Source organism: Aplysia californica, unplaced genomic scaffold (assembly GCF_000002075.1).
Source record: "Aplysia californica isolate F4 #8 unplaced genomic scaffold, AplCal3.0 scaffold00148, whole genome shotgun sequence".
NCBI lineage: Eukaryota > Metazoa > Mollusca > Gastropoda > Aplysiida > Aplysiidae > Aplysia > Aplysia californica.
Genome location: NW_004797418.1, coordinates 345,776 through 371,614, shown reverse-complemented (window position 1 = coordinate 371,614; position 25,839 = coordinate 345,776). Strand labels below are relative to the sequence as shown.

At 41.6% G+C, this 25,839-nt stretch overlaps 2 protein-coding genes across 2 annotated transcripts in view; both read left to right on the top strand.

The window, feature by feature from the left end:
- LOC101864384 overlaps positions 1–5,881 on the top strand; it is a gene marked incomplete in the record, with an annotated part of 10,063 nt that extends 4,182 nt beyond the window's left edge. The window contains 4 exon segments of the mRNA XM_005097171.3: positions 1,876–1,996; positions 2,651–2,768; positions 3,392–3,541; positions 5,434–5,881. Coding sequence (XP_005097228.2) covers positions 1,876–1,996; positions 2,651–2,768; positions 3,392–3,541; positions 5,434–5,731 — 687 coding nt within the window.
- Positions 5,882–23,935: 18,054 nt separating this feature from the next.
- The window catches only part of LOC101863430 (DNA repair protein RAD51 homolog 4), a 37,856-nt gene continuing 35,952 nt past the window's right edge, over positions 23,936–25,839 (top strand). The window contains exon 1 of the mRNA XM_013081841.2: positions 23,936–24,698. Coding sequence (XP_012937295.1) covers positions 24,558–24,698 — 141 coding nt within the window. The 5' untranslated portion in view covers positions 23,936–24,557. The remainder of the gene's footprint in view (positions 24,699–25,839) is intronic.

The following is a 25,839-nucleotide window of genomic DNA, read 5'->3' as shown; positions in this document are numbered from 1 at the left end:
ACACACACACACACACACACACACACACACACACACACACACACACACACACACACGTACACACACACACACACACACACGCGCGCGCACACAAACACGAATTCACCTCGAAATCATAAAAATGAGTGAACTTTGTGTCTCTTTAAACTTGTTTTTGGAAGGAACGTTCATTTCACCTATGTTAAAATTGGCAACTGTCGTCCTTTAATTAAAGGTTTGAACCTGCTTACAAATTCCGTGGACCGAACGGCGGATACTTTGTTATGAAGGAAAAAAATATCCTGTTTATTCTTGGAAATTGCGACAAGCTGAAAGGGAAGAAGGAAACCAAGAAAAGAATATTGTTTGAATTATGCACATGAAAGCGTAGATCTAGGCCTACATGTATCAAAGTTGCTTATTGTTTGGAATGTATAGATCTAGGATACAAGGCGAGTTCAGATTTCAGGCAGGAAGATTATAAAGCAGCATAACTTGCAGAGTGAGTTTTAAAAAAAGAAATTGTATGTCTCATTCTCTTGCGTACACGCAAACACACCATAGTTAATGATATATAGTACAATTATTAACATGAAGAATGGAGTGCACATGTACGAGTGCAGCGAAATTGTCAAAGAACAAACTTTCATCATCATCATCATCATCATCATCATCATCATCATCATCATCATCATCATCATCATCATCATCATCATCATCATCACAGATCAAACAATTTTCTGGGGTCTCGTGGTCTAGAGGTTAAGGTGTTCACCTCTCATTCAATAGGTCCTGGATTCGAATCAGGGTAGCGACGAACAATTTTCTACTCTAAAATGTTCTACTTTTACACCCTTTCCTGCTCTCTAACAATGTTCTATTGTCTGCTTTCGTCTCCACTTTCTGCCCCCACCTCCTCACTTCCTTTGTCCCCTCCTCTGGGCTCCTGACTCTTTTTGTAGTCTTTCTACTGCTACTCCTTGGCTTACTGCTGTCTTTCAGCCACACCCCTGATCTTATGAAGATCTACACCAAGCCTTCTCGGATAAGGGCTAAAAATCTCGGAGATCCCGTGAACAAATTGCGCACGTTAAAGGTCCCTTAGCGGTCCAAAATTGATAAGAGTAGGCTTCGGCCGCCACCCGGTCAAAATTTCCTACCAACTGAAATTGTCTAATGTGTCCCGTGCGCTCATAATTAAATAATACGACCTTATGCAGTTGCGAGCGCCGCAAAACACTTACAAAAAAAAAAAAAAAAAAAAAAAAAAAAAAAAAAAAAAAAAAAAAAAAAAAAAAAAAAAAAAAAAAAAAAAAAAAAAAAAGGAAGAAAAAGAAAAGAAAGAAACAAAATTCCTCTTTCTTGTTTTGTTCTTCTTTTGAAGCTTAAAAAGTTCCATGTTGGCACATTTTACGTACGTAACTTACAAATTAATATCGGCACAAACTGAGGACACGGGACCAAAAAGAAAATAAAATAATCAAAAAAGAGTAAACGAACAAACTTTGGATAATAGTGCCACATATCTAACCCTACTTTTTGACTTTTGAAGGTTTTTGCCGCAGCTATAGTATACCATCAAGGTTGTTGAAAAAAACCCCGTCCTTTTCAACCAAAAAACCATGACATTAATTCCCACGTTCCGTGCAATTTCATTTTCATTGTGTACCGAATCTCGTTTTAGTTATTGGAATCCTGTACTTTCGAAGTGATTTACGAGAGTAGACCTACGTCAAACCAACAACAACGAAAAAAAAAGAGAAGAAAGAAAAACAGAAGGAAAAAAAGGGGAAGTGAGAGGGGGGGGGGGGCAGAAGTTTAAGATAGCACTTTCAGTTAGTACCAATTCCCGTCTCAGCGACCACAATTCAGCTTGCGATATATGTAATGTTACAGGTTCCTGAATTCGTCACAAGTCCACGAATGATGAGCATCTTTTCCCCTAACACAGAACACGCCGAGACCCTGCTTACGTCGCCCGGATTCATAGACTGGACTCAGATCTGCTTTTTCAAAGGTAGAAAAACATCATTGTCTCATAAAGTTTTTGTCATTTTATTATTTTTTTTTCTTTGGCAAACCGCAAGAAACGATTTCACCTTTTTGTTATTGTCTGATTTGATTGATTGTTTGGTTGTCTTCCAATATTGTCAATCAGAATATTATATAGATCTAGGCCTAAGTCATTTTTGTCAGTAATGGCTGTACTTACGTACTAGTACTATACTAAAAGGGTATAAAAGTACAAGGGAAAGAACGGCAGTAGTCCAGAAAAACATGGGAAAGAGACAGGTTCAGTCGTCAATTCAATGTTCCTGTTACTGACCCCCCCCCCCCCCCCCCCGGGCCGAGTTCTTGAGTTCGTCATAATTTGGTGATTTGGAATGAATGGGAAAAGGGACTTATCATGAAGCCGAGAGGACCTTCAGTGTGATTATCGATTGTAGAAATGAAAGGAACAGTGTATTTACTTTTTAAAAAAAATATAGATATGTTCTTTATACCCTCATCAAAGATCGAGATTCAACTGTGATTGATAAAAATGCTCCCCACACGAAAATCGAACTCGGTCTTCGGCTTAAAATGGCGATGTGCCTAACTGCTTCACCTCAGACACAGTACATGTAGATCTAGAAGTCGACATAATATAAAATTATGAATGATACTGCAGCGGTCCCAGAGCCAGTGTTTGACGCTGTCCTGAGAGTAATCGAAAGAAAGGGAGGCCCGCCCCCTGAGACTCAGACTAAACAAGTGGCCACTGCACAGAAAGAAGATCTACGTCTTATGTGAGTAAAAATCTATTGTCGGAGCAGTTTGCAAGTTTATTGTCGTATTGTTAGAGCAGTTTGCAGGCACACTCACAGTAGTTCAGACACATTATGCATGAACACACACACACACACACACACACACACACACACACACACACACACACACACACACACACACACACACACACACACACACACGGACATCATAATTATGTTTATTTTTATGTTTGTAGTGTGTGCTTTGTGTGTGTGCTTGTGTGTATGTGGGTGGGTGTGAATGTGTGTATTGTCTCTAACGTATGTGTGTGTGTGTGTGTGTGTGTGTGAGAGAGAGAGAGAGAGAAAGAGAGAGAGAGAGAAAGAGAGAGAGAGAGAGAGGGAGAGAGGGAGAGAGAGAGAGAGAGAGAGAGAGAGAGAGAGAGAGAGAGAGAGAGAGAGAGAGAGAGAGAGAGAGAGAGAGGGAGGATAGAAAGAAGAGGAAGCAGGCTTGTGTGCGTTTCTTCATAATCATAGTCATAGCCACACGTAGTGGCTCTCCTTACTTCTACTTCTAGTCTTTTAGAAATCGCACCCGGGCCATTTCGGTTGAACTTTAGAGAATCAAACTCTCACTCATGACAACATCAACAATATTCCAGAGAGCCACCTGAGGGATATACCGTCCGAAGTCTCGACCCAGATCAAGACTTGGAACTGGTCCAAGAGCCGTACCGGAAACGGAAACCCTTCGCGGAGGATCACATTCGAGAACTGATAAGAGCATTTCCTTCGACTGGTTTGTTTGACAGGTGAGATATTTAGGCTGTTTATAAGCCGACATGGTGTTGAGGGACAGGCTTTGCTTCCACCTCCCAATGTAAGCTTATCTTGCACACTACGAGAGACTAAACACTTTACTTTAAATGAAACTATCACAGACTTCTCCAGTTAGTATTAGTATGTGGCGTATGGATTCCACAAAATTTGACGAACAGTACAGAAACATACCACACCCTGCCCACGTCACACATTCACTTCGTCCATCACAGTGCAGCACTATGACCTCTCCATCCCCGCATCGGTGAAGTGAGAGGCGTGGTAGATCTAGATAATCTAGACTAGGCTGGCCTATCACATGATGCGTTCTGCTTGTCTGTGCATGCCACACTCTCCCCACTCATTCAATCAGACCTTCATTGTTGGCACTCGTGGGCTCTCCCATTCTTTGTTTCGCTAGATCACCAACAAGTTTCTCAACTGGCGAGGTTTTACATAAATAAATATCCAATGCACTGTGCACAGCAGCAGCTATATTCCGGTATAACCGACTCCCTTGTTTGTCCGATTGCGCTATAGCAGTATTTCATTTACAAAGATAAAGAAGGGAAAAACGGGGTTTTAGAATAGTGTCTTAATAACAGACTTCTCGTTGTTTCAGGACTCGTTATAAGTGGATTCCACTGTATAATCAATTCAAAATTTTACACTGTTGGGGTCTTGGATATCTTGAATAATGAAAAAAGTTAGACGGATAACTGACCTACCCCTTCATGCCTTTGAATTAGATGACATAATCATCCATTAACTCACTTATGAATGCATCGATTTGATTTTCCACCTGTATAAAGTTAGGTTATGGTGTGATTTATAAGCCCTGAAAATTTCATTGGAGTCAAATAGAAAACAAAAAAGTAGATGAGAAAAACTATAAAAAATTGAAGTTTTGAGAAAAAAACACGACATTCTGTTACATAATAGCAAAATAAAAGTTCTAGGACAGAAAATCGGAAAGATGATGATTGTAACACAAAGAGTAAGCATTCTTTAAATAGATTTTTACAAGTGGTTGAAGTATTTAAATACATATGTGTGCTGAAAATGCTTACCACGATGGCGATAAAAAAAACCGATGGAAGAAGGAAAATACACCCTCAAGCTACAGTAGCATGGACTAGCCAAGATTGAGCTCGTTCCGCAAGGAAGCAAGGTTCCCAACAAAAAAGAAAGCAAACGAAGCCATGAAAGACCAGAGCTGTGGCGTATGGGAGGAAGCTGCAGACCTAAAGGGCTTCGAGAGATTCTTCCCCATCCCAACAACAAAAAAACCAGACTTGGTGTTATGGAAGGAAAAAGAGAAAGGTGCACAGTGCCTCAAGAAGACAACATCAATGCTGCACAAGAGCGGAAAGAGAACATATTCGGCGCTCGTCGAAAAATGTGAGGAGGCAGGGAGGAAAGCAACTCGCTTTCCAGTTGAAGTTGGCTGCAGAGGTTTCGTAGCAACTAGCGTCAAAAAGTGGATGAGAGTGGCAGGAGTTACTGCAAAGAAAAATAACGAAATCATAAATTCCTTTCAGGAGACAGTTGAAAAAGCGAGTCACTGGATCCGGTTGAAGAGAGAGGATGCAGGCTGGAATGAATCCTGAGAGTTGACAGCAGAGGAAAACAGTCGGACTAGCATGGAGACTTCACATCGGTGACGGGGCTCGGTGCGCCAGAAAAGCTGTAGAGAGGAAGAGTCTGATTCTGAAACGGCGACGCATTCTCTCCTGATGATCTCCTCGCCGGAGTCCGGGATGCGGAGCTTTCGACTGTGAGCGCATAAAACTGTTTTAGACTACATTAAAAATTTTAGCCAATCTGTTACATTAGTAGTAACACGCCTCTTAGTTTTTACTCTGTCTTGTATTTTTATTTACAGTCGCGGCGAGTGTGTCGGGGTGGAGCTGGGATCAGAACATGGGTTTCTTACACGGCTCCACGTCAATCCCAGCATGAGGGGGCGTGGTCTGTCAAAGGTCATAGTATCCCAGCAGGCAAAGAAGTACCAAGACGACGGCTTGCCAGTGGTAACAGTGATTTTGGTGGACAACGTCAGATCTCTGAAGCTCCACTCTTCCCTGGGATTCAAACACGTGTGCAAACTATACGAAATTTTGTATCTTCCAGATGATTCAGCACAGAGTAATGAACTTCGGTCTAAATATCATCATTTGTGAGAGTCCCTCAATGCCAATGAACACATCACAATGTATTATTAGCGCGAAGCTTGGTGGCCTCCAGAAATGTGGGGTACATAATGTTTATACGACTAAATGTAATTGTCCTTGTACCATGACGATGATACAAGTAAAACATACTATATTATATCCCATTCGTTTTAACAATTTAAAATGCTCGCGTTAGTCACACCTTTCTAACATCACTACATTGGGATTCAACAAATTGGAAGGTCCCGTTCGATGAATTCGTTCAGTTTATCTGCACGGTAATAGATTAATCTTCACTGGGGCCATACTCATAGTATAGTATACAGACGATGTGAACTGGCTTCTGCGGCGTAACGTCGCAGGACATGGAACGAGAAGACCCTCTTTAAAAAAAAAAAAAATTCCTTAGTGGGGATAATTTTTTTTCTTCTGAGTGCTGGTAGGCCTACTACTACTACTACATGTACTACGTCTTTCTGCTGGGATGTTGTTGTATCCTTTTTTCTGCCCGGGTTGGCCCCGACAGTCGACAGATATAATGATCGCAGCCCACGTTCTTCTATATATATATCACATGATCTTTAATAGTAATCGTGATGATGGGGGTGTAATGAGTAACGCCTACATAAGATTAAAGATTTCTTGGGGTTTTTGTATTCGGGGGGGGGGGGGGGGGGGGGGGGGGGGGCATTTTTTTTTGGGCCCCCAAAAACAAAATAAAAATAAATCCCCTTTTCCAAAAACATTTTGCCACAAAAATGTTGTTATATTATTTCAAAATTAAAATGAAACAATAAGAGAATGCAAATAACACTGATTAGATTTAGATCTATTTGTTAGTGTTTGATTATTTAATCCATTAATGGGTTTCTTTTCCAATTTTAGAAGATAAATCGAACAGAGGATGTGGGTTTGTTGATTCCCTCATGGCATAGAAAAGTTATTTTATCAAGTACCTTAATCTTCTGTTTGCTGATATAATATAATATCACGATGTATACAGAATCATACGATAAACTTGAGTTTTTCAGCAGTTAGGTCTGTCTCTGACTTTTCTTGACAGGAGTCAACGGTACATTACTAAAAAGCAGTGCTGAAAAGGTGCAATTAACTCATGGGACTGTTTTTAGCGCGCGCGCGTGTGTGTGTGTGTGTGTGTGTGTGTGTGTGTGTGTGTGTGTGTGTGTGTGTGTGCGCGGTATGTATAACCCAAATGAAAAGGTACTCTATTCTTTTTTCATACTGTCAAGTACTGCAACCTAACGAATCTCGAAGTGAAAGTAACAATAATAATAATATTAATAATAATATAAGTACCGGTAGTAGCATCCTACTAAGAGAAATATAAACAGATCACACGTTCTGTTCAGCTTATCCTCCATTCTGAAAGTTTGAGTCCTTTGTTCATCTGGATTTCCATATATATTATTATTATATAAACAGATTTACTTTTACATCAGGTATAAAATATTTATATGTGTGGCAGCGCGGTGGAATCAGGCTCTCGTCAATTTTTGGGCATGTAGAGTTATTGGTATCATCTTAAAGCGTGTTTACTTGTCTTTAAATGGATGGAAAAAAATCCATTTATCTTGAATACAAGTCGAGATATTTGCGAAAGAAGGGGGTGGGGTTCACCTATTTTCAGAGGTAAAATTAGTGAGAAATTGGCCTCCAAAGATTATTTACTTCCTTACTAAAGAGTCCGTGGTAACTAAAACTTTACATTTTTTGTACCTTTAATCACGGTTTTTCAGAAAAATCCACACAGAAATTAGTTCTTTAATGGGTATGAAAGGTGTTGAGCCAAAAAACAAAAATTTGATAAACATTCACAAACCAGCAGAAAAATTTAATTATTTTGACGAGCGCCTGCTTACACCATGCTGTAATATATAATACATGTATATTATTGTATATAATGGACCGGTCACACTAAAGCTTTAACTTCAGAGTCCACACACGTTTTCTCAAAGCAGACCCAACACAGGCCTACAAAGCAGAATGCTAATTCAATCAAATAAAACAGCTTTAACCTTTACTCAGACTCAATTACTATCACCTACTTCCGTGCGCTCAATCCATTCAGTTTGACTTGGTGCCGATTCCTTGCAAGAAGAATTTTGATTTCAGCATAATAAATTTGTTAAAAATACAGTGTAAAATGTTTTTACACCCCACATTGATACAATTTAGATCATTTGGGAGGCGGGCCTCTGACCCTATCTGCCAGGGCCAACCAAGACTATGAGCGGTACAACATCCTAGCAGAAAGACCAAAATACTCCAAAAAAAATTCTCCCCACTCAGGAATCGAACTCGGGGTCTCCTGCATGCAACTATTAAGTTCCTAACAGCAACACCACAGCTACAGATGCTGGTTTGATTTTTCATACACTCATCTTATTGTATTAAAAAAGATAGTACTGCCTATCTTTCTATCTGCCTATCAGTGGTACAAAATGCTCATTGATGGTACACTGTACGGTATGGATGTAAGAAAGGCCGAAATCTACATGAACGAGATCTGGATATCGATCTCAACATGATACGTGAGGCACACCTGCCTGGGGATAGAGAAGGTCACCCAGAACAGAAATAAGCGGAGAACCCTTCTTGGCAGCCTAGATTCCATACCAGGGTGTAAGTGTGTGTGTGTGTGTAAGAGAGAGAGAAAGAGAGAAAGAAAGAGAGAGAGAGAGAGAGAGAGAGAGAGAGAGAGAGAGAGAGAGAGAGAGAGAGAGAGAGAGAGAGAGAGAGAGAGAGAGAGAGAGAGAGAGAGAGAGAGAGAGAGAGAGAGGGGGGGGGGGTCTTATATGGTCATCCTTTGTCTACATTATTATCAATGACGAATACAGGTATGGAAAAACTTTTTCTTTAATCCCCAAAAGAACACAAGTCATAAACTGAAGCCACCAGTACTTGGAAGAGGAAGAAGAAGAGGAAGATCAAACAGGAGAAATAAAGCAAAGCTTTCAAATTGCGAGCCAGGCATCACTTGCTTGCTATTCTATAAATCAAGCTGGGACAGTTTGTGTCATACTGGAACCAGAAAGGTGATCTTGTCTTATGAACACCAGCAAAGCCCAACTGACTGCTCCCTTTACACTTTACCAATGGTCCCAGCCGCAAATTTTTAAAAATTTTACTCTAAAAATCTTGGCTGAAGAGGTTGATCCGATCAGTCAAAGAAGCTGTTCTTGGCCTTTAAGAAGTAACTTTCACAACATGTGTCAAGAAATGGAGTTATATTCACAGTAGGTCTAGATCTACTTGCTAAACTTCACTTACTTCTCTAGCTCCAGCACAAATCTTTGACTTTAATCTAAACTGTGCTTGGTCCTATTACCATAGATTCTTTTCAAGCAGAACAGTACCGTATACAACAATGTTAACTTTTTACAACACACTAATATTCACATTTACAACAATAAAAAGCATAAAACCAGAAAATACCCGAAAGTTAGAACAGCAGACAAGAATGAATGTTTATTACATAATTTATACACTTGGACAGGCTTTCATACTTCTCTCACATTTTGCATCACCTAAATATTCATTCCAGGTACATAGCTCAGACTCCAAATCTAAACAAGGTTGATCGATACAGATACTATCATAGGTCCTAAAGGTAACGCTTAAATCATACAATTAAAACCGAAAAAATGATCTATATATATGATAGTCATCTTGAAGGTCCTTTCCAAGTCTATAATAAGCCTCTGGTCTTGAAGGTCTTCTCTCTGCACCGTATCAAACAGCCATGCCAATGAGTTGGAGGAATCATGAATGATAATTTAATGTCTCTCTACAAAATTGTGTTTCCTATGAATCTGTGGGCGTCTCATTATTCCTCATCGTCTTGCTTTCCATACGTGTCCTTGATGTCGTCATACAGCTTCTGGAAACGAGAAAGGAAAATTATCTTAGAACCTGAACTTTAAAAAACCCAAAAAAAACAGCCGCACACACTATGTTCGGCCAGACAGATGCCTCTAGTTTGGCGTCATGGTCGCAGTACAGTCCTGACTGTTTGACATTTGGTTCAGACAGACCTGCTCAAACCCAAACCACAAATGACCTGACGAAAAAAAGCATTGTAACCACCCATGTCCTGTCCTCATAAATTGTAACTGTAGGAGTTTTTTTTACGCCCCCACCAACACTATTTGAATCATTTAGGAGGTGGGCTGCTTAGACCTACCCTGTCAGGGTCAATGGGCGGAGAGGGATACAATCAATGATCCAGCAGACAGATGGTGTTGCAAGATTTAAAAATTCTCCCCACACAGGAATCGACCTCACATAGAGCAGCTCTACAGTGAAGTGCCTAACCACTATATCGCATACCCCAGTCCTCTTCTCATTCTGATTATGAGTACACCGCAAAGTAACTGACACCCCCCCCCCCCTTCCTCAGAAAAAGTAACCTTGTGCTGTTGAAGCTAGAGAGGTTAGCCTTAATTTTCAACCTCCGACGGATGCCTTGACTGCACATAATAGTCAACATACATTACCTTTAAGAAGTTTGCAGCTGCCCCTCCCCCTTGTCCACACACATACGCACATGGGTCCTCTTTTACTTTTTGTGTCCACTTTTAACAAAGGCTTTTCAATAAATTTAGTTTAAATTTCTTGGTGAAGAAAATGTCCGTATTTGCCCCCTCTTTAGTAAAGAACCTGCCATAAGAGACAAAAGAGTGCCGGTCCACTGAAGGTCCTCTGCGGTAATTGGGTCTAGTCTAGCAATAGCATTAAAGTCCAGCCTGAATGGCTTTGGTCTATTTGACTATCGACCATGATGATGCTTTATTCGGGGGATCTCATTCTGTCCTTGTAAGTAAAAGGAACAAAACAAATGTTTGGAACTGAAAATTGTGGTTGAAACGTAAGCTGTCAAGGGGAACAGTTTTTTTGGGGTTTTTTTTATAGTAGAGGGCTTTACGGCGCTCGCAACTGCATAAAGTCATATGAGCGCCAAAGGGTGGGTGTCAACAAAAAAGTCTTTAGCCTACAGGAATTCAGAAGTTAGGCTATATATATAGATATTATTGTTTCCAAGACACTAGATGTACATAATCCTTTTAAAAATCCAGTACTCATGAGTCTTCAGGCCGCCTAAGACAAGACCTTTTACGCAGACTTGAGCGTGAGTCCCCACAATATAAAAGTATAACGGGCGCCTGCCAGCCTTTTGTATTTAGCCAACAAGTCGAGGCGACCAAGTTTCAATGAATCACATTTTATTTCCCATAATATAGACAAAGGCAACAAAATAGCATTCTCATAATAGGCCCTACTCATATTCAGCATAAATCAGGAGCACTGGTGACAAACCCAAGCAATTGTCTCAATTCGGAGAGACAAGTGGGAAAGAGATCATTGAACAGCCACAGAGTGGATGCCATGTTCCGTGTGTACTTCTGGCGGCCAATTTGCTGGCGGTATGTTGGGGCAAATTTAGTTAAATTAAATAAAGACTGTACAACTCAGACAGTTGGTGGTGAAATGGTGCAAATACTACGTTTAAATAGTCGTTACTTTTCGTACAATGGCAAAACCTGGCAACAAGCAGGGCTGGTGGTATTGTACACACTACAAACGGCACCCATTCTGTGGCTTCTAGATACATGTAATATCTTTCCCACACATGTTTCTGCAAGCTCGGCCTATTTTTATCTGTCCCCGTAGAATTATGCAAATTTAGATGGAAAAAAAAAGGACATCTGGACCTCTGATGCTGGCACATCACTAAAACTAGCGACACCTGTCAAACATGAAACATCAGCAGACATGAGAACAACTTTTAATGGCTTGAAAAATAGATCAAGCTCAAGGAACAAAAGCATAACCATTAATCAAGATCTTCTAACAAGGAGAATAACCAACCTTTCACTTAAATGAAGCTTATTATGTTGATTACTTCCCTTTAGTCATACGGCAAGGCGTTAATTAATAGTTTTGTGAAACATGTTTCTAAAACGGGAAAAAACGCAGGGAATCCAAAATTATGCAAATGTTGCAGAATTACGAGAAAAAACGCACGCTGCGGCCACACAATCGCATAATCCCACGGGGACAGTTTTATGACATGTTGATCAGCTGATTTGAGCGGGTTCTGAAAAAGGATATTATCCTCTAACTCACTTGAACTTGAACCTATTCCCGTGTACTTACGGGATGTGCCACTGACCCAATCCCATGTATTTATGGGATGCGCTTTAGCAATCGATATCTGCAGTGCTTTTCGTTTACAAGCAGCGGGAAGCACTGAGCCAACAGTGGATCTACTGGTTTAGTTCTGTTAAAAATATGGTGAAGACAAGTGCAATACTTTTAAAACTGTAACAAACCAAGTCAGACGCTTCCCGCTTTGCGGTAGATGCTTTGTGAACGGAAACAAAGCCATGGTCATTTTTAAAGTGGAGATAGCCTCTCAAAGACATAAAAGCAGGGACGCCGCTGGACTTTTGTCGCTAAATAATTGAAAATTTTGTTGAGACTAGACCTAGATTTAACATGCGACGAAGCAATAATGCAACAAAACAAGAAACAGTGGAAACCTGATATAACAGGGATGGTGGGAGTAGAGAAAATGTCCTGTTATATCCGATCCCTGTTAAACCAGAAATGCAAGGAAAGTAAGCACTATTTTGTGGACTAATCCAGCTGTACTTATTCATGGGTAGTTTCCTTTGCCAGAAGTACCCACGAACAGGGGTTTTGGCACAAACTTTCTCCTTGCTTCACATCAGAAGAGCTTAGTCCACAGCATCTGCATCGGGTAGTTCTCATCTTCTTTCGATCCAGAGCAAACTTTCCATTGGAGTATGCTGCGACTGTCTTCTCTCTATCCTTGATAATGGTGTGAATTGACCCTTGTGGAATGTCGAACTGACGACAAATCTCTGCCAGTAGAGCTTGCTTTTTGTCAACAGACTGGATTATTTCGAATTTTTTGTCAATTGAAAGGCATTTTCTCTTGCGCTTGACATGGTTGGTGACACATTACGTGTGCGTGTTGCTAGGTTTCAGGCTAGATCGAGGTGTGCAGCACACCGCAGCCCTCTCTCGTTTCACACGCTGCGTGTGCTTGCAGTGGCATGGCTTGCGTGGGCTTGCTCCATCACTGTGTTACTCTCTCTCTCTCTCTCTCTCACTTTTTACACATTGTTAACGAGCTTTTGTCCCTGCTATACAGTGGAACTCGGATTCAACGAGGTCGCTGGGCCTGACCGAAAATCTCGTTGAATCCGAGTGTTCGTTATACATAGCAAACACGAGGTTTCGGGTAGATAAATACTGGCACTGAGCAAGTAATGTATAAAGACAAGTCACAAGTAGTGCCTGAAATGCCTGCATATTATGAGCTGTGGAAAAAAAAAGACCAATTCGCAAATGCACGCCTGTGTCATCTCGATTGTTTACCAAAAAGTTGTGTTGCTGTGTAGAGCCTAGCAGACGGCAACTTTTGATTCCATAGACCAGCGCACAATTCATCACGTAGATCTACGCCAAGACTAGCTTATCATTGAAATACATGTAGTGATCAGTTGCCGAGGGTAAGGTAAAAAAAAGACTGACGCGTTTGTATCTGCGACGTTTAACGCCCAGAACGCTAGAGCCCCCCCCTCTCCCCGACACGCCAGAGTAGACACGTGCGCGCGCCAACGACGCATATTGTGTTGGAATGAAAAAAGGCCACTGATTGGTCGCATACAATCGGCTAAGTAAATTTTAATAATATTAATAGCCTTGTTCACGATACAGGTGCAATGGATGATTTCCGGGAATAGATAATGTTCGTTCTGGGAGAAAAATGAGCAAAGCCACGTCTACGAGGGCTGTTCATCCTGGAAGCGACCTCGTTGAATCCGAGCTCGCTGATTTAAGTGCTTGTTAAATCTGGGTTATTTTTATAGATAATAAAGAAGGAAAAAAACGGGGAATCTATTCCCTTTTCGTTGAATCCGAGTTCTCGTCGAATCCGAGTTCTCGTCGAATCCGAGTTCCACGTAACCGGTTGGGCTGCGATGAAGCCCTGTTATCGCCGATAACTTTTAATAGAGACAAGGAACAGGAAAAAAAGGGGATTTAAAAAATCCCTGTTTTTACCGGGCCTGTTATATATGGTTTCCTCTGAAGGTGCTTTCTCGGTAGTTCCCACCCCCCTTATTTGAGCCTGACCTAGATCTACATCTAGATCTATACGTTTGATTCGCGGCAAGCTAAGATATCAAACCTAACAACTGCAAAACATTTTAATTGTGGAATAATTGAAGTTCGTACACATAAATTAACATATACTTTCGGTGTTGGGAACACTTTCGTATCGTGTACACCGAAAACTATAAGGAATTTGAATTTCAACGCCGAGATGGTAATAGATCTATCTATCCTCTATAGTGTGCTCAAATTTGAACGTTCTGTGTCAAGTAGTTGTTTAGACCCGATCATAAATGCACGACTACCCCCCTATCCAAAGCGTCTTCGCACGGAGACTGGCCATTTTCCCCTCACTCTCGCGGCAAATGTATGTGACCTACAAATCCTCGCATGACTATTCCGGGCTCGTTCATTGGTCACTTGAAATAGGGCAATGGCGGGCGCGCGCATCCGGTTGTTTTTTCTCTCTATTCCCCTGTAACATCGCAATGGGGGTATTCCGAGGCGAGGTTATCACGTCTCGGGGTGTTCGCGTCTCAACGGGGAAAAATAATTTTAAATTGTACGGCATGCTAGATTGAATTAACTTATCTTTTACGGTTGGCATGGTCTAAATTCATCATAAAAAGCTTTGCAATTATTTAGTCACGCTGCCAACATATATTCTTAAAGATCCCATGTTGTGATATATGATGCTATAAATAAAATGGACTCATCCCGACACCCCTTTTTGCAAAATCGTAATATGTACACCAACATTTTAATTATATAACAAAATAACTACTAAATGGGTAGTAAATCTGACTGCAGAAATGATTTCTACACCCAAAAACACATCGGGTAGCCAAGTTTCTCTCTAACACTCTGATTAGTTACCGAGATATCGTCGATTTTCTTACAGAATCTGCAACTGCGTGGTCCACTTTTTAGGAGTATTTTCTTAGGTCGTCATTATTCGGACTCGAGTCCGAATAACATTTTTTCATATTCGGACTCGAGTCCGAATTTTAAAAATTCTTATTCGGACTCGAGTCCGAATATAATAAAATGTTATTCGGACTCGGGTCCGGAAAAAAGAAAGTGTCTTCCCTCTATAGATCTAACGTTCAGTGCTTCCAATTTTCCGCCATTTTTTTAGTTTCCTCCACACCTTTTCTGCCGATCCGATGCCCGCTGCCTCATTGATACGCCTCCCCCCCATGTTTCCCACTTTCTTTGTTGTAGAAAAAGGTAAAATTGAAGATTAGCAGACCACATGGCACTTGCATATTATGAGCTGTGTAAAAAAAAAAGACCGATTCGTTCAAATACACAAGCCTTTGTCATCTCGATTGTTTACCAAGAAAAAGTTGTGTTGCTGTGTAGAGCTGAGCATACGGCAACTTTTGATTCCATAGACCAGCGCACAATTCATTACGTTGATCTACGTCAAGATTAGCTTATATTATTGAAATAATGATCAGTTGCCAGGAGGAAAAAGACTGGCGCATATATGCGACGTTCAACGCCCGGACACGCACACAGCCACAGGTGTGCAGGCCGCCCATCCGACCCCGACACACGCTAACGAGTCATCTTTAATTGCTTCTGATGACCTCTTGACAAATAAACATTTATTAGAAGCGCTATAACTTTTCAGGCCGGCCTCAAATTCATCATAAGATAAAAACTCGGCTCCTGCACAAAACGCCTTTTTGCCCGAAGTAATCCCGGTCTCTACCCAGCCTGAGGCGAGTCACGAGTGAGACAGGACAGGAAGCCGGAGTCACGAGTCACAGGAAGTCAGAAGTCAGAAGTGATGTCATGCTGGAAAAGAATCAGAGTCCGAATAACATTTTTTCATATTCGGACTCGAGTCCGAATAGTCACTTCGTTTTGTTCGATTTTCTTTGGGTCATCCATATTTTGCCGACCTTTGCCTTTACAACCCCATAACTTTTTAATTTATGAACCGATTCTTAAAATTCAAGAAGCATAATTCTAAGAATTGAAAATTCTTTCTTAGGTACCAAATAAAAAAGGGCTAAAGTGAAAATTAAAATTTTCATTGGCATTGCTATACCCTGCTGAGCCACTGACCACTCAACATCATGTCACAAGACAAGACAAGAATCAAGAGTTTCGATCAGTAGGCCTAACTAAAATCTTAATTCTAGATCTAGATAGAAAATCTTGATATCAAGAGATCTAGATCTAGATCTAGATCTAGATATATCTAGCCTAGTCAGTTAGTCTGAGGTCGGAGGTTATAAAATCGACATTCATTCATTATTATTGTTATTGACTTACCCCCTTGTTCAGGTGCCGAAAGTACCCCTCTGTGCCCAGATTGAAGGCTCTTTCGAAAGGATAGGCCAAAACCACAACTGCCAAAACAAATGTTGATGTTCGTCTGAAGACATTCTGGTACAGATTCCGCGAAAAGTTTGCCAGAGACATTTTGATTGAGATAGTCCTGGTGAATAACGTGAATTGAGGGTCAAATCAAGGAACGTTGAAAGGCAAAGACTGGCAAAGAGAGCATTATTCCCCTTGAACGGCAGAATAAAAAGTAGAACGACTTCCGGTCTTACATCTTCTTACATAAGTTTTGTTTCGTTTTCATTTCTCTTCGAGGCATCTCTGCCTGTCACGTCACACTATCACCGCAATCATAATGAATCATAACAATAATAACATCCTCTCGTGGCCCGCGGAATACAAACTACCGAACAAATAATGGCAAGTAGTAGAATATTATGTGAATGAAACATTGAATTGGAAAATTGGTCATACGCTTGGCTTAGATCTATCTAGAAATCTAGAATCTAGATCTAGAATCTATAGACTATAGAGACTATAGGACTATAGATATAGATCTATATAGAAATCTAGTTTCTAGACTAGAGTCTAGATATCTAGATCTAGATCTAGATCTAGATCTAGAGATTTATTAGAATTAGACAATTAAATTACAACAAAATAAATGACTAACCGCTTTGTTTGAGTTTGGGGTTTTTGAGGAGGACGGGATGAACTCTTCTTCCGCCCCCCTCTCTCCCCCCCCACCCCCCTCCCCCCCCCCCCCTTTTCCCCCTCACCCCTCTTCTCATTCTCACTTCTTCTTCCACCTCACAGCCCATCCCTCTGATGGAGTGTGAGGTGGTCCCTCTCCCCTCTCCCGAGCCCCCTTCCCAGCCCCCTCTGTCTGCTCCACCTCCCCCTACCCCTCCATTTCCCCCGCTACCAACGGAGGATGACAGCTCCGACGCCCCTCCCCGGCCTGACCCCGGGAAGGGTGGAGTCCATCACTCCTTCAAATCCCCCACTAGGTCGCCGTCCAATCCAGGATGGCAACCTAGAAAACACTCTGCCTCCCCCGCAAGGAGGAGTCTGAGTGTTTCTTTGATGCCGGGACCTTTGTGCTCCTAAAACAAAATAAAAATACATAATGGCAGTCTTGCAATGGAATGCCGGCGGAATACGACCTTCCATTGCAAAATTGCAACTTAGCCCTCTTGTGGCCTGTAGCCTAGGCCTTTTATACTTAGAAACAAAATTCGCCCCGGTTTCAACCATAGACTAGAGGATTTACTGCATCATCACATTCCCACGGAGAACCAGATTGTTTCCGCTAGAACCACCATCTACACCGACAACAACACACTCCACAGACAAGTACTTGCATGCTTAGGACCACCCTCCAGGCTATTGCTGTACGGGTTACCCTGCACAGACCAATCACGGTCTGCCTCAGTCTATACCCCACCAAATTACCCCCTCAAAATTTAACCTAACTAAATAACTAAGCTCCTGCTCTCAAAACCCTTTATTTTGCTAGGTGACTTTAATGCCCACAGCCCCCTTTGGGGAGACAAACCCACTGACCAGAAAGGAAAAATGATAAAATAGATTCTAGTCAACAAAAGTTAAGGAACGCACTGCAAAAACAATATATTTGCATGCATTCTTTCGAGGTTTTACTTTTACTAGTAAAACTAGATATTGATGAAATGTTACTTTATGACTAATGGGCTTGTACACACAAGGGTTAGAAATGCACGTGACTCCTGTGCGCTGAGCTGGGAAGGGGGCAAAAAGGTCCAATGTTTTCCAATTGTCGATCTTTATTCTCTCGCTCTAACCGTCAGGAAAAATGATGAATGCTCAAAAATCAGTTTTCACGTGCAAGATTCATGTCTCGTGAGTGAGTTGCACTCACGCATTTGCACTGAGGATACACCATTCTGCTGCTGTAGGGCTAAGCAGCGTAAACATGCCTCTTCGACAGAAATTGCCTGATGTAAGAAGAGGACGAGCCATTGCTTGGGTACAAGACGGTGTTTCGCTCCGACAAGTTGCTACAAGTCTTCGAGTGTCCGTTTCTGTCATTTCACGGCTTATTCAGCGTGTCAACGCCACTGGTAGTGCCCAAAAGCGACCCAGATCAGGTCGACCAAGAGCCACTAATGCAAGGGAAGACTGATTCATTTATAGACAGGCTCTGCAGTCGAGATCCGCTCCTGCAAATCGCATCCGGACATGGCTGAGAGCGGCAACTCGTGTTAACATTAGTTGTCAGACCGTACGTAGACGTCTTCACGAGTTTGGACTTAATGCACGTCGACCAGCAGTCCGTCAGCGTCTCACCGCAGCACTCAAGGCTGCTCGTCTTGCCTTTTGCCAACGCCATGTAAGATGGACACGTCAACAGTGGGCAAACGTTCTCTTCAGTGACGAGTCCCGGTTCTCTTTACATCACAATGACGGTCGTATCAAGGTTTGGAGGCGACTCGGAGAGCGGCTTCTCTCGATGCAGCCGTCTGAGAAGTGGTGCCTTTTGGTGGTGGTTCGGTGATGGTATGGGGTGCTTTCAGTCTGAACCACAGAGCACCTCTGTACCATGTGCAAGGGAATCTCACTGCAATATATGTTACCGAGATGAGATACAGTGGAGTCCACTTATAACGAGTCCGGAAAAAACGAGAAGTCTGTTATAAAGGCACTATTCTAAATCCCCGTTTTTTTCTCATCTTTACCTTTGTAAACAAAATACTGCTATAGCGCTATCAGACACACTTGCAAGTCGGTTATAGCGGAATATTTCTGCTGCTGTGCACATGGCATAGGCCAATTATACATAAATAATGCTAGACCTCGCTAGTTGAGAAACTTGTTGCTGATCTTGCGAAACAAAGAATAGGAGAGCCCATGTGCGTCAACAATGAAGGCCCGAGCAACTGAGTAAGGAGGGTGTGGCATGCGCAGACAAGCAGAGCGCATCGCGTGATAGGCCAGTTTAGATTATCAAGGCCTGCCATGCCTCTCACTTCTCCGATGTGGGGATGGAGAGGTCACAGCAATGTGATGGATGGAGCGAATGTGTCAGAATGCACCATAGGGTGGGGGTGGGGGGGGAGGGAGGACACAGCTGGCGAGTTAGCCCAGAGCCCTTTCTTTCTGATCGCCAACGCCGAGTTGTCAGTCCACATCGCTAGATCTAGAGAACCAACCCTGATTCGATTTTTGATCAAGTAAGACCTAGAGGTCATGTTGAAACAAAATCATCATCAAGGGAGATAGCAAAAGGAGAAACAGAACACCAAACTCATAGATTAGGCCTACTTTACAGTTTCCCTTGAATTTATTACTGGATCCCGTATAGCGAGAATCCTGTTATAACGGACATTTTGCTTTGGTCCCCTCCCTCTCGTTATAACAGGATTCCACTGTACTCCCTCCATTAGCACTACCTGCCCTGCAACAGATGGGGCCATACGCGGTGTACCAGGATGACAACACCCTACCTCATAGAGCGTTGCTTGTCCAAAACTTCAAGCAGCAGGCTGGCATCAACCGAATGGACTGGCCGGCCTGCAGTCCGGACTTGAATCCCATAGAAAACCTCTGGGATGAGCTGCAACGTCGAGTCAGAGACAATCACCTCCCCCCCTACAGGAGACGCACAGCAACTGTTTCAGATGCTGTAGGCAAAGTGGAAGGGGATGCCTCAGAGAGTGTTCACTAACCTCATGAACTCGATGAGGAGCCGGTGTACTGGGTGCCAGGACAATGGTGGTGGGCATACTCTTTATTGAAATCATCTGAACTGTTTTGTTTTTGTTGTAGTCAGAAGTTAAAATAACTTTGAAACCACTTGACAATTTTGTGATTTGGGATTTTAACCCCTACCAAACTCAATTAACTTTCCAAGCAAGTTAAAATGGAATAACTTAATTTTCTTTTTTGTTATTTGTTATACACATGTTGATTAAAATGTGTACCAAATTTCATTGCGTGTTGAAGTTTGTTTTCGAAGTTATACACTTTTTCCCAAATGTTCCTTAATTTTTGTTGACTAGCTTTAGAAGATTTTTTATTTCGAAATAACATCTTCCTATTAAATGATAGGTCCCCAACTTACAGAAACAGATCCACTTTTGGCTCTTCATCCCTTGACCTCTCTACTTTCGTACCCCAGACCTAGTCCCAGATCTTGAGTGGTCTGTGCTGGATGACCGTACAGACCATTTCCCAATTCTTCTAAAAAACACTAGCCTCCAAAACGATCCGATCCCAGAATGCTTTAACTTCAAAAGAGCACACTGGGACGGGTTAGCCACTAAATGTTCCCAGATTCTGAATCCCACTTTTGATCTCAACTACAAAAAATTTCACGAAAAGCTTCTAGAAATATGCCACAAACAATACCAAAAACATCTCCAAAACCCTGGAAGAACAAGATCTGTTTCTCCCGGGACTGTGATGATGCAATAAAGAAAAAGAAGGCAGCCTATATATATGTGGAAAAGCCGTCAACAACACCACCACTGAAAACAAAATTAATTACCCAAAAGCTCGAGCTGAAGCACGTAGATGCCTCAGGGAGAGCAAAAGACAATCGTTTAGAAAATACATCTCCAAAATAAACAGTCAGACACCACTCAACCAAGTTTTTAAAATCGCTAAAGAAATTTTAGGTAGACGCACAGACACCATCCAGCACGTCCAGAGGCCGGATGGAACCACAGCTGAAACAGAGAGACATCGCAAACACAATAGCTACATCTCTCGCCAAAATCTCATCCCAAGCAAACTACAACACCACCTTCCAAAACATCAAAACTAACACTAACAGAGAACAACACCTAAACTAAACTTCCACTCGAACAACACTGAAACCTACAACGCAGACTTCACATAAGATGAACTATCCATCGTGCATCTCGGACCTGGGCAGTACTGCTCCGGGACAGGATGACATCCACAACCAGATCGTTACACACTTACCCACAGATAGAAACACTTACACTCCTACTTGACATACAACGACATGTGGCGGTAGCACTCCTTTCTGGAGTCTTTGCGTCTCGCCACTGTCATTCCAATACCAAAACCAAACAAAGACCACACACACCCATCCAATTACAGACTAACAGCAGCTCACTAACAAGCTGTCTGTGTGTGCAAACTTATAGAAAAAATGATCCAAAGGCGACTCATGTGGTTTATGGAGACGACGGGCTTGCTGAGCGGTCTCCAAAGCGGATTCAGGAAAACTCTATTCACTCTGGATCACCTGGTCCGCCTGGAGACCTTTATCACGAGACGTTTGATGAAGGAGGCCACATGATCGCCATCCTTTTCGACCTAGAAAAAGCCTTCGACACAACCTGGAAATACAGAATTTTTAGAGACTTGCACACTCTCGGCATACGCGACAGGACCTCTCTGCCTTCATTGGCAATTTCCTGAAGTGCCGTTCCTTCCAGTTTCATGTCGGATCCTCCCTTTCAGACCCCCACCAACGTGAGGAAAGTGTCCCACAGGGGAGGATCCCTCTCCTATTTGAAATCAAAACAGATTCCATCCTAAAAACCCTCCAAAATGGCATAGACAGCTCGTTATACATTGACGACTTCTTGATATGCTGTCGTTAAAAAAATCCTCAACTAAGATTTAGTAGCATCTGCGTTTGTTGCCATTTTTTTGTCCGAAAGTTGCCAAAAGTTGCCACAAAAATGGCAAAAGTTACCGTAAAAGTTGCCGTTTTCAAGCTTTCAACTCGCTGTGACGACGTTTAGCAATATGTTGATAAAGATAACTTAATCTAAAGCACCATAATTTCTTGTGCTCTGTTTTAAGCATCCAGAATATCATTTGTAGCCACACGGTGTGTAAAAACAGGAAAAATACAGGTTTCACAACAGAATGAAATCACAATTAGAGAGGCACATAAACTAACACAAAAATTAACAAATAAGGGCGTGTGTCCACCTGTCCGAAGATTGGCCATTTCAACTCTAAACATGTGTAATTCAAGAAAAAGTACAGGATATTACATATATTATAATTATGGAATCACACACAAGGGACCTGCCAGTGTCATTTTTCGGTTTTGGTGGAGACAAGCTCTGACATAATGCTTGAGACATTATGCTATATAAACACAAAAAATAGAAAAACATCAAATCAGACCAATAACAAAAAACAATTAAAAAAAAAAAATGAACACACCTAGAAATTAAAAAATACTACGTAATGTACTTATTATCTTCACAGGAAAATAGCAAATCAAGGTGGTGTCAACAAGTGAGAAAGAGACGAAATGAAAATCAACTTTCTTTCTAAAATAGAGAGGTTCGGTTTCTTTTGTGTTTTTTTCTATATTTTATTCATTCCCCGTTTTTAAAAAAAAAAAGATTTTGTATTACCCGGCGGTGCTTTTGCTTTTTGCGGGGTTTTTTTGTTTCTTGTTTTTTGTTTTGAAAAATGCCAAAAATCGCAGCCGCGGCAAATGCAGATGCTAGAAAAGTGGGCAAACAATAGCGGTTTCAAGTTTTACCCGTCAAAGACGGTTGCAGTACACTTCTGCCATGTACTGCAGCCGGATTTGACACTATACGGGGAAAGGATTCCCGTCCAGGACCAGGCTCGTTTCCTCAGCGTTATATTAGACAAAAACTCACATTCATACCGCACATCAAAGACCTTGTGAGGGGCCAGAAAGCATTAAACGCTTTGAAAATTCTATCGCATCCGCTGTGGGGCGGGGACTCAAAACACCTTCTCCACTTGTATGTATCTCCCTTGTCCGATCCAGGCTTGACTACGGCTGTCAAGTCTACGTATCGGCAAAACCAGACATCCTAAAAATGCTAGACTCAATGCAAAACCAAGGACTCTGCCTCGCTCTGGAGGCTTTCCGCACATCTCCAGTGGAGAGCCTCCTGGCCGAGGCGAACACACCATCACTCACACTCAGACGCACACAACTCTCACTACAATACGCAATTAAACAGAGCTCAACACCAGAGAACCCAGCACTCGACTGCATTTTCAAAACAAACCCAGACACCATAAACAAATTCCAAAACAACGAAAAACTTGTCAAACCCTTCGGCCTCAGAATCCTTGAGGATCTCAAAAACATACACTTTTCCAAACAAGACATCTAACAATTTCTTTTCCCCAACCTCCCTCCGTGACACCTCACCAAGGCAAAAGTAGACTTACAGCTGACCACACACAACAAAGGAAGCACAAACACCAAAACATTTAAAGCTGAATACAAAAAACTTATAGAAAAATACCCCGGTGCGGAGCTTATCTTCACAGATGGCTCCAAAAAGGACAATGATGTGGGCGCCGCAGCCGTAGCCCTATCTTCCAACAGTACACACCAGAGGAGACTTCATCACGATGCCTCCATTTTCTCTGCGGAGGCCACTGCCATTGACATGGCACTAGACTCCGTAGAAAACAAATCTTTCCTTATCCTTTCTGATTCTCTGTCTTGCATCACCTCACTTACAAACTACACGCTCCTACATAGAAGAGACCTTATCATTTTTAATCGATTACCTGGCCCTGACACCTAAATACCTCCTCCAGGGAGATGAGAAGCCGTTCTGTGTCAGATGCGACACAGATTTTACCATTAGAAACATTTTAACCGAATGTCTAGACTTCAGAGAGACCCGAAAAAAATATTTTAGGTGCAAAAAATGGCAAGATCTGTTTTCCGTCGTTGTTCCCAACAGAATTTTGGATTTTATGAAGGCCATTGGCCTCTATGGAAAATTATAAAATGGATTTTTAAGTGTTATATATATATATTAAGGAAGTTGTTTTAAATTTAAAATCTGTTTACACTCGATTTTTCGCGTTTTAAGTTATTTTAACAATTTTGATTTGATGTTTTGACCAGAATCAAGCGGAGCAGTGAGCTGTTGAGAAACAAACCAACTTGTTTTGCGCGCTCATATGACCTTATGCAGTTGCAAGCGCCTTAAAACCCCATTCTAAACTAAACTAAAACTCTTGCTGTAATTGTAACACTTTTGTTTCTCTGTTAACTAACCTTGGGTTACAAATACAATTTGACATATTTTATTTGACAATGAAGATCAATCATTGTTTTGTAGAGTAGCAAAACTGTACAAAAAATTGAAAATAAAAAAGTACACAAAACAGTGAGGAGGCAGTGTCGTGTTATTTTATTAGTAGTTTCAGGTTCAGTTTTCATAACTTATTGAGTTGCTTTATAATATTATTTGCTTTTACTTGCAGGCTACACACAATCTTTAAGGGCTTTGATGAACTGAGTACATTTTCACTGTTCTCGTCAAGAAAAAAGTCGTAATATCCAAGATAAATATATCCTAAAAAGAAAAGAGAGGCCGATGCCATGGCTCTCTTGCCCGGTCTTTGCACAGCTCTTACGCAAGAAACATGGCAGAAGTTACAAGATGCCTCGATCAAAACTGTGACTGATTTCATCTCCAAAGACCCAGAACTTCTCTCTCAGAGGCTTCACTTACCCTACAAGGTGAGACAATTAAGGTAAAAAGTTAAGACACACAAATGTTTCACCTTCTCCTTTTTTTCTTTTGTTTTTACCTTTACTGTTATCCTCCTAATCTGTTCTTGATGAAATATAGCTGTTGTCGTAATGAATAGCTGTCAAGTGCAGCTCTGCTACATGATAGCATCATGAAGGAAATTACAGTCAAACCTGTGTAAAAGACCATTGTCAAGTAGAAAAGTGGCCCTATAACACAGGTGGCCGTCTTAGGTAGGACTGATCAAGATGAAGAAAACAAACCATTCCCATCTGAGGTCCCAATAGAAAGTAGCCGCATTTTTGTTGTTGTTGTTGGTTGTTGTTGGTTGTATTTTGTTTGTAATTTTTATTTTGTTGCCGATTTTGCGCAAGGGTGACAATAAAATGAAATGTATCAGACGAGAAAGACCGAGTGCCATGTTTAAACAAACACATGGGTTGCCACCACTCGAAGAACGAGCTACGCTTCTGTCGCAAGTTCATGTTGACGTCATTTGTTACTTTGTTACAGACTGGGTAAACAGTGACCACTCATCTCACTTACAATTTGACAATTTGTGTATGAGTTCTGGGCGGGGCTTATGGGTTATGAAGGATCACACGCTTACCTCACCAGCAGCTGAAAATTGGTACCTATTGGTCAACAGTGGGAGGGGCCTACACAACATGATCGGTTGCATGGAGGGACTATCTAACAACAACGCCAGGTGATTGACTTATAACGGCTCGCCCACAACGCCAGGGGCCAATGCACAATTTATGACAAAATGTAATGGAGTCACGAAGGTGGCCGTCTAAGACAGGTGTTATTGCTTAGTGTGATAGGGGTTGTGCATTAAAATATGGTGGCCGCGGCCACGTTGGACAAGTGCCCGTTTTACACAGTTAGATTATGTAGAAAAAACGCAAGGGGGGAATGGAAAGTGGCTGTCTTATAGAGGTAGCCGTTAGGGCAGGTTCGACTGTATAATTAATAGTGTAAATACGAAGAACAAATTCATCTAACAGTCTCCCAAAAAATATTTTAAGAGTAGTTACTTTTTATATTGTGTTTTGTCAGTGCTTGTAATGTATTATTATTTGTCTGACTATTATCTATTTATAAGGTCGGTATGTGGTCTTGTTT